At 44.5% G+C, this 16,578-nt stretch overlaps 1 protein-coding gene across 3 annotated transcripts in view; it reads left to right on the top strand.

Moving 5' to 3' along the window:
- LOC311489465 (receptor-type tyrosine-protein phosphatase F) overlaps positions 1-16,578 on the top strand; it is a 164,006-nt gene that overhangs the window by 112,623 nt on the left and 34,805 nt on the right. For 2 of the 3 annotated variants that reach the window (XM_084546553.1, XM_084546552.1), the window contains exons 13-19: positions 3,898-3,924; positions 6,812-6,929; positions 7,203-7,775; positions 8,529-8,629; positions 9,803-10,050; positions 11,329-11,407; positions 16,237-16,461. In XM_084546553.1, the coding sequence (XP_084402679.1) occupies positions 3,898-3,924; positions 6,812-6,929; positions 7,203-7,775; positions 8,529-8,629; positions 9,803-10,050; positions 11,329-11,407; positions 16,237-16,461 (1,371 nt within the window). The remainder of the gene's footprint in view (positions 1-3,897; positions 3,925-6,811; positions 6,930-7,202; positions 7,776-8,528; positions 8,630-9,802; positions 10,051-11,328; positions 11,408-16,236; positions 16,462-16,578) is intronic. The other variant, XM_084546554.1, reaches the window with a different exon arrangement.

Raw genomic sequence — 16,578 nt, 5'->3', positions numbered from 1 at the left:
GCGTCGACACGTTTTTTGGCGTGATTTTGTTTTGCGCTCCGACAACTGAACTGAACGTGACCCTACTTGTTATGCAAACAATACTCCCCGCCACGTCTCATTTGTGCCATGTTCACACAATAAACACAAAGACACGCTGTAATTTGGCCCCCAGGTTGGCTCTCGTGTTCCAGGACACCTATCAAACACACGGTCGCATCCCTGGCAGACACCGGTGTTTCATGTCGCACCCGCTACGTTTTTTCCTTCTTCCTCTCCTTTCCCTCAGTTCCCTCTCCCGTGGCCTCCTTTTGCACTGTTCTTGCTTGAGAAGCTGGTTGAGTAATTACCAGAAGCTTGCGTGCAGGTTGGTTACCCTTGACTGAGTCATCTCAACAGACTGTTTTCTGTGAGACACCACTGAGTAGCCAACCTGCATGGACCTGCCCAGACGTCATTAAAGACCACACAGCCAGCCAACGGTCCCTCATCCACGTTCGCCCAACTGGTTTTAGAACAATCCCTCCTTTTTACGCTCATCTTTCCATTGACTTACCACGGCAGCGAGTGGAAAGAAAACAACGGAGATAACATGAGCAAACATGCTTGTGACTTACATCGACCTTGTAGTAGGCGTTCCAGCTGGCCGAGAAGAGTTGACTCATCCAAGAGTCATGCAATTCCCTCCAACACACACCTGTAATTGATGAGGAATAAAAGGAAAAGAAAAACAATTTTCTTCTGTCTTGGCTCATCCCCTAGTGTTTTTCCTCAAGAATTTCCCTAATGTGTTGTGAAATCAGTTCCATATCCACCCTTTCACTTGAATTTGATGCACAATAAGCCTGCCAGGAGGAAAAGAGAAATCCGAATTTTCCAGGGCTCTCGCAACAAACCGACGAGCTCACCTTAGACTTCAATCACAACTCTAAGCTGACTGATTGAATTGCAGATCCTGTCAAAAATCGCTATCACCTTTCCCCTTCTCTTTGTCTCTGTGTTTCTGGCTCCTTCTATCCCTTTCACCCTCTCTCAGGGCTGAAATGCTGGGAGGAGAGCTCGGAGAGCAGCTTGCCTGCGCGGGGGCGGTTTAAGCGCCTCTTTTCTTTTCGAGCAGGAGCCCACACAGCGCCCTCATTTCCCTGCTAAATTTAAACCAGAGGCCATGTTAACAGTGCGATGTTATCGACCCCTTCGCAGCCATGCATGCTTCTGTTGGAGAAGTGGCCTGAACCTGAGTTGGCAACTCCACACCGCACAGCCCGCCCCGTCACTCTGCTCTCACGGCAACCTCTAGGCTCATATGCACGTCCATAAAAGTTTGCAAACGGTGTGATTGGGTTTAAAGCCATTAGCCACTACTGTCAGTACTTCTTAAGATTTTCTGCACATGTTTGCTTTCCTGCACCAGTTTGCCTTTATTCAGCAATACTTTCCCGGTTCATTTTGTTTGACCAGTCATGCGTTTTTGTAGTTTGTGTGAGCAAGGTGACGCTCCACTGCCTCCACGGCCTTCGCCGCCTCAGATTGGGATTGAATGGGAATCGAGAAAGAAAAAAAAAAAAAGAGAGAGAGAGAGAGAAAAGAAGCACCTCAGCCCGTTTCACTCCATCAATCATGACAGCTCCTTCTCTTCCACATCACTCGTCCTCACCCTCGTTCCCATTTTTATAGCCACGCGTCCCAGCCCATGTCATCACATTTGCATTCATTCGCCTGCAAATTATACCGCTCGGTTTCCACAAACGACGCTTATCAGCAATGATGTGTTTTCAGCTTGCGTTGGCATTCGAAATATAAATGGAGGATAATTTATAATTCTCCCATGGATTTAAGCTGAAAGCAGAAGCAGTTGTGATAGAAAGGGATTAAGCCCAAGATGAGATAGGAACTCTTGCGAACCTTAATGTGTACGCTGCTCCGTTGACGCACTGAGTGGAGCTGACGGTAAACAAATTAAGCAATTAGAGACATTGCAAACTGTTATTCACAGAGTTAAATAGCAGCTGTTCTTAAATGGTGCTCTTTAGTGCCCCGCTATGTCAGGGGAGCACGAGGCAGCCGTTTTTTGATGTGCCATGTGTCTCGACCAGTCGCGACTGGGACCTAAGAGAGGCCTAGCTCATGCTTCGCTTAACTGGCTGGTAATAAACACCATCCAGGGGGAGGGGGACGGAGAAGTCGGGTCTTTTGTCTTTTCATATGCCAGCAGTCAATAGAAGATGATGAACGCCGTCTCTCCACTGCACAATGAATCAGCAGTGTGTGAGGCTCGCTCCCTTTGTTTGTCAAAGTCTAGAAGGGAAAGATTGGTGATCAGGAAAGTAGGAATATTTTAATGAAGGTATAAACTTTGTGCAAGATTTTTTTTTTCTTGTTTAGTAATGATTGCGTCAAGGAAAATATACGGATTTACTTTTTGGGATTTTATTTTGAGGGATAGTTTCTGACTCCTCATCATAAAAAAACAAGGTTAAATCCTAGCTCAGCATATTTAGACTCTTTATTCTCCTCTCTCCCTGTGTGTCTTACTCTTTCATTCTGCCCTCGCTCCTTATCTGGTGTCAGAGCTCTGTACCTGACATGCACCTCCTCTCAGAACTACACATTGTGGGCACGCAGACTGCAATAGCCTGAATCTCTGCAGACCGAAATGCATTTTCTTGTTCGTGCGTCTCAGTGGCCGGACTATGGCGCGGAAAAGTCTCCCTCGTTCAGCCTCGTGCAGACCGTCTGCTCGGACGCCATCTCTCTTTTCTGCATTGCAGTGATTGCAGCAAGAGTAGCTTCACCTCCAACATGAGCCACTCAGATCCAATCTCCATTGTTTCGCAGAGAAACTCAACAAAGCTGACCAGCCGCCAACTGGTGTTTTAGCAGCGTAATTGCAGAACACACCAGTGTGGTATACATGCATTACCATAATTATAAGTAGAAATGCACACGCCGGTGAATGTGAACAAATAAACCCAAAACTAAACTCCTTTTTGGATCCCTTCCTGTCTCATGCCATCTCCTCTTCTCCCGCTGCACACACCACCACCAGCAGCTGTTGCAATAGTTGCACATCCTCATGATCAAATACGATTGTATGGCAGCACCATCCTCACCCAGCGTTCCTCCTCATTCCTCACCCCACCCCTCTTTTTACGCTCTCCACTTTGTCCCTCATCAGTGTCACCAGCGTCATCTCCTCTACTCCTTGTCGGCCAGGCCACCCATCAGTGAACTCCTCTGCAGCTACTGAACTGTGGAGCGCGTTGCTGGTAAACGCCAGCAGTCGCGTTCTGCATCGATGGGGTTTGATGTCACTGGGCTAGCATAGCGGCGGCGGTAATAGGATTTCATGCTCGGCACTGACGGAGCCCCGCGGCACGAAATGGGCTTTCACTTCCCCCAGGAATCACTCGGCCAAACACAGTGAGCAGGGAGAACATTTTGAAAACATATTGAAATATAATGAATAAAAAGGTCCTCCCTGCATTTCGGCAGGGAAAGAGGAGAGGCTTCATAGATTCTGCGTAGTTTATGATTCACGTCCGCAGTGAGATACTTATCACGCTGAGATACAGAGAAAGAAATTCAAGATTAAGAAAATCCCTTTACCTATGGATTTATAGCTGCAGCAAATAGGAAACAAGGCAGTGCATCATAGGCGAAATGAATTTCACAACAGTTGCCGACCTCGGTTCTGCAATTAGTTTCGAGCGGCTCAATGTGTGTTAATTTCTCTTCTCTTCTTTCGGCTGCGCCTCTGCCATCACACTCTATCACAGTTCCTTTGTACCGCATGACTCTCCTGACACCTACATTCATCCGTCTGCGAAAAAAAGACCAGTGCTTTTTTTCCGTGCCTGTTGTGTTGTTTCTGACTCATTTCTCTCCCCGCCCTGTGTCCTGTGTCTTCTCTCCCATCAGTGGAATATTGAGGAGTCCACCGAGCATGTGAGTAACTCTCATGTGTGCTGCTGGGTTGTCTTGCAGGGCAGACTCTTCTCCCCTCTGCAGTTTTTGGGGTTGCAGTGTGTGCTTACGTTTTTTTTTTTGTTGATTTGAGTTTTGTGTGTGTGTGTGTGTGTGTGATTGTGCGTGAGTGTGTGTCTTTATTTCTGTGTAAGCCATGCCTGTAATCCACTCGGCGTGAATCCTCGTGAAAGATTGTAACCCAATCCTAACCACAGCAAGCAATGTATGTCCAAATGGGTTTTATGTGTGCGGTTCTGTCTGAGAGCTACTTCGGCCGAAAGCGTGAGTATTATTTCTAGTGATGATTGAGGTCTAACAATTCAACATTTTACCGTAAGACAAATTCGTCGTAAGTGATAGGCGCTTCACAAGTGATCTGAGGCACTTAGTACAGCGTGCGTGGAGTGCTTTCACCCAGTCAGGGGCTGTGTGTCACCATCCCGATGTGATGCTGACATTAATCAGGCTCACCTAACCTCCTGTCTCCCCTACTGTTCCGGATGACATGTCTATCTGAGGGGAGGAGCTGTGTGTTTTATCAGCTCCACACATCTCCCAGATTGCCACCAGCCTTTTATGTTCTCTTCATTTGCCTGGATGGCAGCTCACTGCTCCATGGCTGTCATGCAGCCCTTTGTTATGGCTTATTATCCCCTAGACGCCATATTGCAGCAGCATAAATGCAGAGCTTTATACTGCTCCAAGTCAGAAATCCACCTTTGCCACCTGCAAAGATTGAGGGATGCAGATTTTATTTTTTTTCATTAGCGTCAATAACACTTTTATTTTTTTAACACAGTTTTGTTCTAAATACTTTCTCCAAACGAGCCTGAGGGATCTGTGCAGGCTGTTGTGTTTATCTGATAGCGCCAAGTTAAACAGAAATCTGGTGGAGCAGCACACAGTTTCCTCCAGCTACACCCACATGGCGTGAGTCAAGCCTGCCTCCCCTCCCTCTCCTTTTAATGTGTTGATTAACACCTGACAGACACAGAGCTCGACGCTGTCAGAGGAGGACAGCTGTTCGCACATCTTTATTTTTTGTCTGCAGCACCCATATTTAGGCGCTAGCAGCCCGTGTGCCAGGTAGCTAATGTAGTGTGACTAGCCACGGACAGATGTCAACAGCTAAAACATTAGCATGTCTCGCTGACCCGTGGCTTGTTGAAGATTTTGAAGCGCTTTTTAATTTTTCTGTAAGGCAAAGCGGACACGTAGAGAACATCAGATGTTGTAGTTTAGAAGACTGTTATCTCAAGCGATTACATCTGTTTGAACAGAGATGTTCATTCTTCTCCTGGTATTTTCCACTAAAGTGAGGATAGCGGTGTTGGGAGGCTTGTAGAGAAGAATTCATTTCTATAACTAGTCGACTTGATAATCTCTGTAATGCCCTTTGGTGCTGCTCCAAGCATTTGCTCAGAAGGAAACTTTGAATCCTTTTTTTTTATTTTTTTTTTTAATGCTGAGTGTTACTAGACCTGAATCGACCTTGCCAGAACAGTGCGAAGAGCGATCTCTGCAGCTGCCACTGCTGAGACTCTTAAAGCCATTTTGTATGATTAAAGTAATGAGACTTCCTCCATAAAGTTAAAATGGTTTTATGATACAGCAATTTAGCATTTCTCCCTCCCCCCCTCCCGTCTCTCTTAAAGGCCAGAATGGGAACACCCAAATGTCCCTTAAAGAGAGATGCCGTAAAAAAGCGTTGTCAAGCGGAGCTGGCTTACGCAGACTGTTAAATGTTCTTCTATGGTTTGGAAATTAAAACTTCATTAGTTAGAGAAACAACATTAGGGCAAAGCCGTAAAATATTCCAAGAGTCTGAGAAGTTTGCGTGGAGATCCAGCAGGAAGGCTTGTAGGCATCTGTGTATTCGTCCTCTCAGTGGCCCCAGTCAGACGCAGACGACTCCGGCGTGTGTGCTCAAGCTGCAGGCATTAATTTGTTCTCGGGTGTGTGTGCTGATGCCTGTGTGTATCATTGTTGTCTGTGTGTGTCTGAACATGCATGCATATATTTGTATGTGTTATATAATGTATGTATACACGGTGAGTATGTGCGTTCACATATATGTGTGTGTTTGTTTACATACGGGCTTTGTGCAAGCTCAGAGAGTGTTTAATTCCAGTGTGTGGGTGTGTTTTTATTCAGACTGATGCAGTCTGGTGAAGTGAGTGCCAGCACTGCAGCAGGTTACCAATAACATTGTGTTACCTCAGTTGTTTTTTTTTTCTGTCTGTTTGTTCCTTACTGCTGAGTTGCTGATTTGTTCAAACACCTTAGTGTGTCTGTGTTTTTGTGTAGAGATTGGGAATTCAGCCAGAGGTCAATAAATAAAAAATAAATAATAAAAAAATAATTAAAAAAGAAGAAATCTTTAACAATCAGTCTGACGTTTATTTACCTTAAGGATTTATGTTTACCAGACTGCAGTGTAGTGATGATCCTAAGCTCCTCTGGCCATAATCTCATGCTTATCCATGCAGCAGACATGAACACTGACACACTGGTGATGTTCTGGTTCATTTGGTTGGTTTGTTGATTAATGGGTGCAGCGTGTGCCTTACAGTCGGGTCCAGGAGTTTTTCTTGACAAAGAAAAGTTCCTGGTCCTGTTTGTGTGCCTTTCTGTTTATATTATTATTTTGTTTTGTTTTGTTTATAGGGAAATTGATTCAGACACTACAAGTGGATGGAGAAGGGGATTTAATCTCGTCACGGTTTCTTTTGGTGCTGCGTGTTTTGTCAGGGGATAGGAGCTTGTGTGAGGGGCGTGTGTGTTTTGCCACTGACGAGGTGTCGACGAAGGCTTACCGATTCCTCTTAATGTCTGACCTTGTGATTTTTTTTCCCCGTTACTGCAGGAGGCCGTCATTAACGGACTGCAGTCTGAAACCACCTACTCTGTCACTGTGGCAGCGTACACAACCAAAGGAGACGGAGCTCGTAGCAAAGCTAAAGTCATCACCACAACCGGAGCAGGTCAGAATCTATGTTATCGGGATTTTCATGTAAAAAGCTGAGAACGTATGAGATATAGGATATCTATATCTTTAAGGCTTAACACAGATGACCTCCGCCTTACTCATTCATCAGTGTACTAGGATTACAAGCCTTTGCACATGACTGAAATGTCATATTAGTTTCAGTGGAATGCTATATGTTAGCTTTCAACAGTCAAACTGGATAGACCTTGAAGTGTCATGTCACCTGTAGTCTGCTCTATCTATTGTAAGCTGTTCTTCTTTTCTTCAGTACCAGGCAAGCCGACTATGATGATCAGCACCACCATGGGCAACACGGCGCTGATCCAGTGGCAGCCGCCTAAGGAAATGGTGGGCGAGCTGATGGGCTACCAGCTGCAGTACAAACGCAACGATGAGGAAACCTACACGTCACGCGAGCTGAAAAAGACAGACGACCACTTCACCGCCACCAGCCTGCACAAAGGCGCCACCTACATCTTCCGCCTCAGCGCCCGTAACCGCGCGGGCATAGGCGAGGCCTACGTGAAGGAGATCAGCACCCCGGAGGACGTGCCCTCGGGCTACCCGTCCAACCTCCAAGTAACGGGACTCACCCAGTCCAGCACCCAGCTCACCTGGGAGCCCCCGCCGCTGGAAGAAAGGAATGGCAAGATCGTACACTACATGGTGGTGTACAGGGACATCAACAGTCAGCAAAACAGCACCAACCGCACGTCGGACACGCACATGACTATCCAGGGCCTTAATCCTGACACCACCTACGACATCCGGGTGCAGGCGTTTACAAGCAAGGGCGGGGGACCGCTCAGCCCCAGCATCCAGAGCAGGACCATGTCGAACGGTAGGAAAAGTGGTGAAACACCTGAATGACATTTAGACATAAACACAACAGGGATGTTTGATTTGAAAACACAATATCAGGGTTTAATACATGAATACATAAACAGAGGCTTGCCCACAACATGCATAATATCATTTGCTTGTTTTAAACTATAACTGGCTCTGCCATTACTGGTGCAATGTCTTTCTCATCTTCTACTCAGTACAGTGCAGCACTGTGTTTATTGATTTATAGGGTACTAATCTCATTACATGCTACAGTCACATTGCCATGCCTCCTCATCCTCCCTCCCATTACACACAAATCTAAAGCGTGCCCAGCATGTACCTCCTCATGCATTTTATAATCTTATAAATGTACGATTTCTTATTTATAACCGCGCACGATGCCTATTTTAAGACACATGTTGCCACTCCCACTGCCCTCTACATTCCCTCGGTAATCAGAGATGTCGGCCTGTACCTAATGTCTTTTTGTGAATGGGGTGGAATAAATTGAACGGGCTTAGGGAGACGAAGGCTATATTTGTGATCTGTAATCAAGCGTGAACGAAACTGTTAATGTTCTTTGAACACCCCATGGCTTCTCAGGTTTGGTCATAAGGTATCTGCTGCAGAATGTGTTCACATTGTTTACCAAGCGGGGGTGACTTGCTTTACAGAAGTGTGAAATTAAATTACGCACAGAGATTATATTCGGTGGTGCACAACATGTCTTACTTGAGATATTAATCGGAGGGTTTTCCCATCCCAGATTTTCCCACCCTGAACTTTGGCGTCAAGTCTGTCATGAAAACATCTGTTCTCCTCACCTGGGATTTGCCTCCAAACTACAAGTCCCAAGCGCTTTTCAAGGTAAGCCGATGAAATCTGAAACAGAAACATGTCATCGTGAACACAATTTGAATCAGCAGACTGTATAAATAGGGATGGTGGAACTGCTTCTCAAAAGTGAAGCCAAGGCAAGTAGAGCTCCCCCTGGTGGCTGGTTGCAGTATAAGTATAAGCTCCACTAAAATACACGTCAAATAACTTTTTTTCAAGGATGGTTTCTGTCATTTTAGGTACTTAATATTTAATAATGTTATAGTTATTATATAGAAACAGGATGTGACATAATGGCGACCACCAGTTGCCATGCCAACCACTCTGTAGCGCGGCTGGTGAGACCGTGAGAGTTGTAAAAACAATTTTTAAAAGTAAGTGCAGTGTATAATCCAACATTTCCTTGCAACTGGTGGAGGCAGAGCAGAGCGTATTATTAATTCAACGAAACGTGAGTGGAGGAAGCGAGGTCGGGTCATAGATACTGCTCCAAAGTTGCAAGATGGCGCCGACCGTATCTCTGGGAAAGTAGTGTCAGTTTGGCCAATGCAAGGAAGCGGGAACGCTTTGTCCATATTTATACAGCCTATGGTTTGAATCAACAACTACTAAATGCATATATTTTTTTCTTCAGCAGTTTAAGAAACTACAATACTTTGCAATAATAGTTAGCATTATACATAATTATACATTATATGATATTGATTAAGTAACATAGCAATACAGCAATGATATCTGGATGCTTTCTTTGGAAAGCTTTTATCACAATACTGTTTAATATGTACTGTACAAACAGTTTTAATATAAGTGCATTGCAGCAGAACTCTGTTTGCTCTTAACGCTTACAGTAAGGTGTGATTCGGTGGCTTTCACAGTTTTTTTGCACTAAAATGCTCATTTGTGACGTGTAATAATCTGTCAAAATGATATTTTATCAATTCTCACTCCATGTTAGAGGAGAAAAGACAATCTGGAGTGTTAATAATACTAAAATGGACCAGTGGGCACGTGTGACACTGAGGCACATGAAATGAGGTGTCTGATGAGACGGGCATCTCCCAGAGGAACATACTGCTTTTGACATTTTCCTTTTTCATGTGTGTTTAGAGTGATAAGTATATTAGTATTAATGGTGTGGATTCTGTGTTCTTGTATGTATGCTACCTTAAACCATAACTCTTTATTCCCACTGTGTTCCTACAGATCTTGTATAACCAGCAAAGCGTGGAAGTGCTGGGAAACCTGAAGAGGAAGCTGATCACACAGCTGCAGCCAGACACAGACTACTCTTTTGTACTGATCAGTAGGGGCAACAGTGCTGGAGGTCTGCAGCAGCAGGTGTCCATCCGCACCGCCCCCGACCTCATCAAGAACAAACCCAGTACGCATCTGGCTCAAGGTGGCAAGATGACTGTCAACCTTCCCAAGGTCCAGGCCACCACACGAGTCAGGTTGGTGCAGAGCGTAGTGGGACTGAATCTGCTCGGATTCTGGGACTAAACCTGATCATGTCTGATGTTAGCCGATAGTTTTTGATCATTATAACAGTTACAAAAAAACAAGGAAAACATCAAATTCAATTGACGTTGTTAATGAATGGTTTGGGGCTAGTTTGTGACCCTCTGCCCCAAAAACAAAACACATTTGATCTAATTAACCCGCAGTTCTAGAAACCGAACAGCTCGCCTAAGAGACTTGTATCAAACTATTCTCAAACTCTGAACTTCAACTTTTAGTCTCAGCCATCTTTATCACCCAGCAGCTGATGATAATTGAGACTTAACATCAGGTCGAGCTGTATTATCTTTCGACTCAAAGTGTTTAGAGCAGAACTGTGCCTGACCCTTTGTGAGTAAAGCCTTTCCTTCAGACGCACACACATCTGTGTAGGGGGAGTGCTCTGGGTTGATTGGTAAAAAGATTACAGGGTGTCAGGGCTGGCCAAGGTCCAGCACAGATTGACAGGCAAAAAGTGCAGGTGATTGGGAATGGGAGAGTTGAAGCTTGTGTATGCGTGGCGGAGAGGAGGAAGGGGAGTGGGGTGAGGATTCTTGTTATACATGTCTTCTCCCACTCTCGGAGCTGAGTGACTGTTGAATCACAGACCGGAGGCCTGGAGAAGAGCAGCTGCTTTCACTGTCTGCTGCAGCTGATTTTACAAGTAGTTGAATGCCGCAATGGGGGAAAAACTTTTATCTGGGAGAAGACAGAGAGGAGAACAGAGGAGAGAAAGCAGGAGAGAGCCAACACATGAGTAAACAGAGACAGACGTTTGTACATTGTGTACTCACTGGCATGCTCTTTCATTCGTTACCCTCCATCTCCTTAATTTGACCCTAAATGTCTTTCTAATGTCTTCCATCTATTTTGGTCCTTATAATGAAAAAGAACACACGAGCAGTCACATAGCTGTTCCTATTAACCTAAGAAATCCTATGGGGAGCTCTATTAACTGAATGCTCCCCTCACTGGGATAGTGTTTGTTCCAGTCTACATGGCAGATGTTCTTAGTGATTAGCCATTAATTGGAGACTGCAGTGCCAATCTGCTGGTGTCCGACCTTGGGTGGACCCTCACGTGTAGCGCTCAAATTGTAAATTCAGTCCAACGAGCCTCGCAGTGAAATCTTTCTCCATGTTTTTGTCAGTGTTATTAACGGCCCACTTTGATCTCAGCGTGCATGTGCTTCCGTCGGCCTGTCTTAACACAGCCCTCATTTTTCCTGGCAGGTGGTACTACATCGTGGTGGTGCCGGGGTCCCAGTCAACGCGGCAGTGGAAGAATCCAGACGAGATGGACCTGGACGAGGTGAGCGCCAGCCGGTGGCTGATTGGCTAATGTGCCAGGTCAGGGGTCACAGATAGCATCTTCCGTTCCAACTGGCTAGGAAGTCGCTGGTTGTAGTTTAATTGGCTGTGCCCTCCTGGGCTTGGGACGGAAGAGGTGGTAGAGAGATTTTAAACAATAGGCGCGTTCGACTTCATGCAGATCTGTGCAGATCTGACTTGACGTGATGCATGCTGGGATGGACGCAATGCATACTGGGATGGACGCAATGCATACTGGTTAGAAATCCTGTCCGACTTGTGTCAGCCGGGGAGGGACTTACCACCACGTCACCATGTCACATGACCTTAAAATATCGCGGGAGTCTTCGCCTGCAGTCAGATCTTGCAGTTGCTTTCCACGAACTGCACGACCGGAAACCCGCCCTCATGACGTCAGTTCAAAGACGTGATTGGGCAGTTTGGGAGGAATCTCCTCATGACGATTTTGACATTTCTCGCTTCGTATGTTGGAATATGCGAAAATGAACAGAAATCGAAGGGATACCTTCTTATATGTGATTTCTGCAACAATGGTAGGCTGGCCTACTGAAAACGTTGTACATCTGACTGCAGTTCAATGCAGTGTTCATTTCTTCGATTAAACAGTAAAAAGGCATTTTTAACATGTTGGTTACAGTAGAATAAGCGGGATAATGGACTTCACTCCATTAGACTATCCGAAAAAAAATAGTCTGGCCTATTGGCTCAACTGTCAGCACGCTCGCCTCCCGATCTGTGGTGCTGCTGGTTCGAGTCCGGGCGTGTGCAGCGCTGAATCGCGCAGGTTCAACACAACGCAGGTTACATTCTAAGGCTTCGCGTTAGGCCGTTTTACCATCTAGAACGCGTGCATTAAATTTGTAGAAGTGTCGTCCATTATCCTTTACTTATATCGTAGCACTGCTTCTTCAGTATCATCCTAAATTGGTTTAGTGGGTAACGCGTCAGTCTGGCGATCGGCCGTCCGTAGTTCAAATCTTGTTAACGGTTAGTAGATTTTTGGGGTTCTTCTTCACACCTGTCTGTCCGAAAATGAAAACAAATGGCATTTAATCTCCATCTCAATATCTTTCTGTGAATTCGTTTCATGGTTGAGTTACAGGTGCTAAACGACTTTGGGTGTAAAAGTAAATTTTCAAATAAGTAGCCTAATCAGCAGTTCATTTTCGCCAAGATTGGAGACCAAAGCACTATGCTACTTGATCCTTATTCAGTAGATTTGCTGCTATTCACAATCCTTTGCATACAGCATGCTTGTTGTAACACGGGTATAAATTCCGGTAACTCCAAAGCTTCTATTTCGTCGGCAAAAACGAATGCAAACGCCGCGAGATCCGCCATTGTTTACACGAAGTTGACCGTGTCCGACTTGTCTGCAGCCGTTTTATGCTCCACCCCTACAGTCGCCGTAAGTTCACGTTGACGTATGCACCTAAGCCTCAGACAGGCGCAGACATCTCAAACGAGCCTAATAACTCACTGGGGAAGGTGAGGAGTTACCTGATTGGATGCCAGGTCAGCAGGCAGTCTCATCTGTTGAATCTAACGGTTTGCATCCACAGAAAATAGTCTTAATGTTATTTAACTACTACTGTAGATGTTAAGCAGTTAAACTTTAATTAAACAGTACTTTCAGACCTGTATTTACAAAGTATTGCTGTACACAGGGCAGGAATTTCATGGCCCTCGTGACGTGCCCTCGCAATATGGCCTTGTGCCCTTGAAAAAAATATCTGCCCTAAGGCCACGGTGGCCTTGATGCCCCGCCCGCACTGCCTGGCATGAACCGCTCCGACGGGCTATAATAACTGTTCGACACCAATCTATCACCGGCCGGCCAAGGAGACTTCAGCAAACGCACCCCCACCCCACCCCACCCTCTTGTGTCCGCGTCCGCGACTGAACTGAAGAGAGGGAAAAAGTCACCGGGACTGAGGTAAGACAGTGTGGTAAATTAGCGAACGAATAAGATAGGAATTTCAACATATAAGTTAGTTAACGTTAAATTGCTTGTACGGTAACGTTATATCAGTACAACGTTGGCCCAGTTTTAACATGCCGACCACAGCCTGCAATATTAACGTCAACAAACGCTTGCTAGCTTGCTGTCAAGTAACCGTAATTTGTAATTTTTATGTATTTATGATCTTGGTGTTGCTACTTTGGTAACTTGGTTGATGTGTGCTGGCTGTAGTCGCTTTAATCTATGTTTACTGTTTAACCGACGTGTAACTGTATGGAATTAGATTTGGCCAGATCACCATCGCAAAAGTCTAGCCTGAATGTTAATGCAGCTCGGGGAAGGACGAACTGCACTGTTTTGCTGCTAAACTTGCTTATTCGTTTTGAATAAATTATATAGACGAACCTAAAATAGCGGACATTTTGTCGAAGGGGTCGTTTTCTTTTTCCACGTTTTTTTCCGGCTAGTTAAACATTAGGGCTAGTGCCATAGCTTCTGCTAGCTGACCATTGGCGTGTTTTTTCCTGCTGGCTTGGCAATTGCAGATGTATCGTGCTTCAGTCCAAAAATAGCGTTTTAAAAGGCAACTGTGGACTTGTAGAGAATCTTAAAGAGTTATTTTTATTGATTACATTATGATACTGACTACTGACAGTTTGTGTAACACTGTAAATCCTTGTTTTTGCATGTACATAAGTTAAAAATCTGAGTTGAAATGTCTTCTACAAAGCAGTAGATGTCGGGGAAACACTTGAGATCTGACACCAGAATATTGTCACATTTGCACATTTGTGCTTTGTGTGTGTATGTTTCAGCGGCTGTAAGGCCTAACTGCCTAACATTTGGGGCCACAGACCAGCCAGTCGACTCTCCAGGTAGACATGGTGGCAGACTGAAGAGGATGAAGAGAAAGCAGGGAATGGACAGCACCGGACATGTGTAAAATCTAGGGCCGGGACTCGATTTAAAAAATTAATCTAATTAATTAGAGGCTTTGTAATTAATTAATCGAAATTAATCACATTTTAATCGCATATAAATATTTGACCTGAGAACAGTGAGAAGTAATTTTTAAATGGATTTTTAGTATACCATTGAATAATGACTGAAATTTCCCATCCACGGGGCCAACCAAAGCGGTCTCATCAGCTTCTTCGTTCATGTTCACTGTGGTTTGTTGTTGTCTGAAGTAATGAACGCTAGTTGGTGCTCCAGTATAATCGGTCCGCCGAAACTCATCCAGTGAGAAACGTTCCGCGGTGCAAAAATAAGTGTGATTAAAATGCGTAAAAAAATTTTAACGCGTTATTTTTGTGTAATTAATTAATCTTAACGTTAAAGTCCCGGCCCTAGTAAAATCATAAATGTACAGTTTTTAAATATGTTAAATGTGCAGGTGTGTGTACTGTGTTGACATGACAAAAAAAAATAAACATAAACATTTGCTTATAATACTGTACTTGTTTTTTTTTTATGTTTATATATATATATATATATATATATATATATATATATAATATGGCATATAAATTAAGTGGCTGAGTAAAGGTTGAATTAAGGCTGACATCAGGAACCACTTCTGAAAATGGTTTGGCCCACCTTGGGGCCAGATTGGGGCCAGCTCTGGTTGCAGTTCGGCTGAGTTGTGGGCCTTATGTGGCCCACGTTGGATGCCAGACGTGGGCCACATAAGGGCCGGAATTCATTCATGTGGGTTGTGTGGCCCACCACTGGGCCAGACCAGTTTTGCTATGGGGGGAGACTTTATCTCAATGGGTTTTTTCTGGTTAAATAAAAATTAAGACAGGTAGGATAACACCGGTGGCTGGCTACAATACTGTTTACAAGCATTTTTAGTCCTTACATTTAATTCATTATGGACGTGGACTTAAAATCATTGTTTTATTTTATGGCCTTGGTGCCCTGGCTTTTGGCCTTTGTGCCCTCAAAAAATTGACAAGACAAAAGGCCAAGTGGCCTTGACCCTAAAATGACGAAATTCCAGGCCTGCCTGTACCTCTAAATTATTTTATAGTTACAAACAAAGTTTTACATGGGGTATTCAAATAAGGATAAAGATTTATGACTGCTTTATTATTCCGATGAATAAAGGTCTTCCTTGTCCATGAGGGAATTTAAGCTAAATGACATGCTAGAATATTAATAGCCTGATTTTTAAGTAAACTGCGAGGCTCGCTGGTTTGAATTGCTATTGTTTAAGCTCCCTGCAGAAATAACTGGAGAGACTGAGAGGGAGAGGGATGGGACTCCCTGAGTCATTAAACACTGAGCAGGCCATTGTCTCCTCCCTCCGACATAATGATTTAATAAAGCTACATCTGGAGCAGCACATGAGACATCACTGACAGAAAACAAAATGCCGCTGCAAACACAATGCTGCAGTGCTGTACGCTCCTGCTCATTTATTAACCAGGCAGGCAGTCATGCTGAGATTGTGTGCTGGAGCAAGCGCTAATTGCTCACTTCGTAACTTGGCTGCATTGTTTGCAGTTGTATCTCTGTGCAAAGGGCATTTTAGCTGTGTGGGATCATTATCTCTTACTTGGAGGCATGCTGAGAACCAGGCCAATGGGCATATAGTGTCAATGAAAAGGCTTGGGAGATTTTAGGGGTTGTTGAAATTTAAGAAATTCTGTTGCTGTGCTGTATTTTATTTTTCACCCACACAAGACCTCAGAAAACATTTTTCAGTGACTATTTGTCCTTTTACAAACCATGAGTTGTGAATTCAGACTCTTTGTTACTGAGATTTCCTTTCCTTTCCTATTAATATTCTCTTTGTCCTTAATTTTGACCATAACCTTTACTCTCTGCATTTTATCCAGTTGCTCAAATCAATTGAAGGTCCGGTCCTGAGACGCAGGCGTCACTTGGATTCCTCCAAGCCGTACGTTGCTGCCAAGTTGGCGTCACTGCCAGCCACCTTCACGCTGGGCGACGAGAAGAGGTACAACGGCTTCTACAACAAACCCCTGACCAGCCCGCAGGAGTACCTCTGCTTCGTCCTGGCTGTACTCCGAAATGAGGAGACAGACAACACTGCTAATTATGTAAGACACACACAAACACACAAAGTAAAACTTCCATTTACTGATTGAGGGCACACAATCGTTGTTGACGGCATGAGTAAATACTTAGGATTTCTTATAAAACTAAATTCACCTGCT

Source organism: Chelon labrosus (genome assembly GCF_963514085.1).
Source record: "Chelon labrosus genome assembly, chromosome: 6".
NCBI lineage: Eukaryota > Metazoa > Chordata > Actinopteri > Mugiliformes > Mugilidae > Chelon > Chelon labrosus.
Note: the sequence above shows the minus strand (reverse complement) of the source record. Positions and strands in the feature narration are given on the sequence as shown.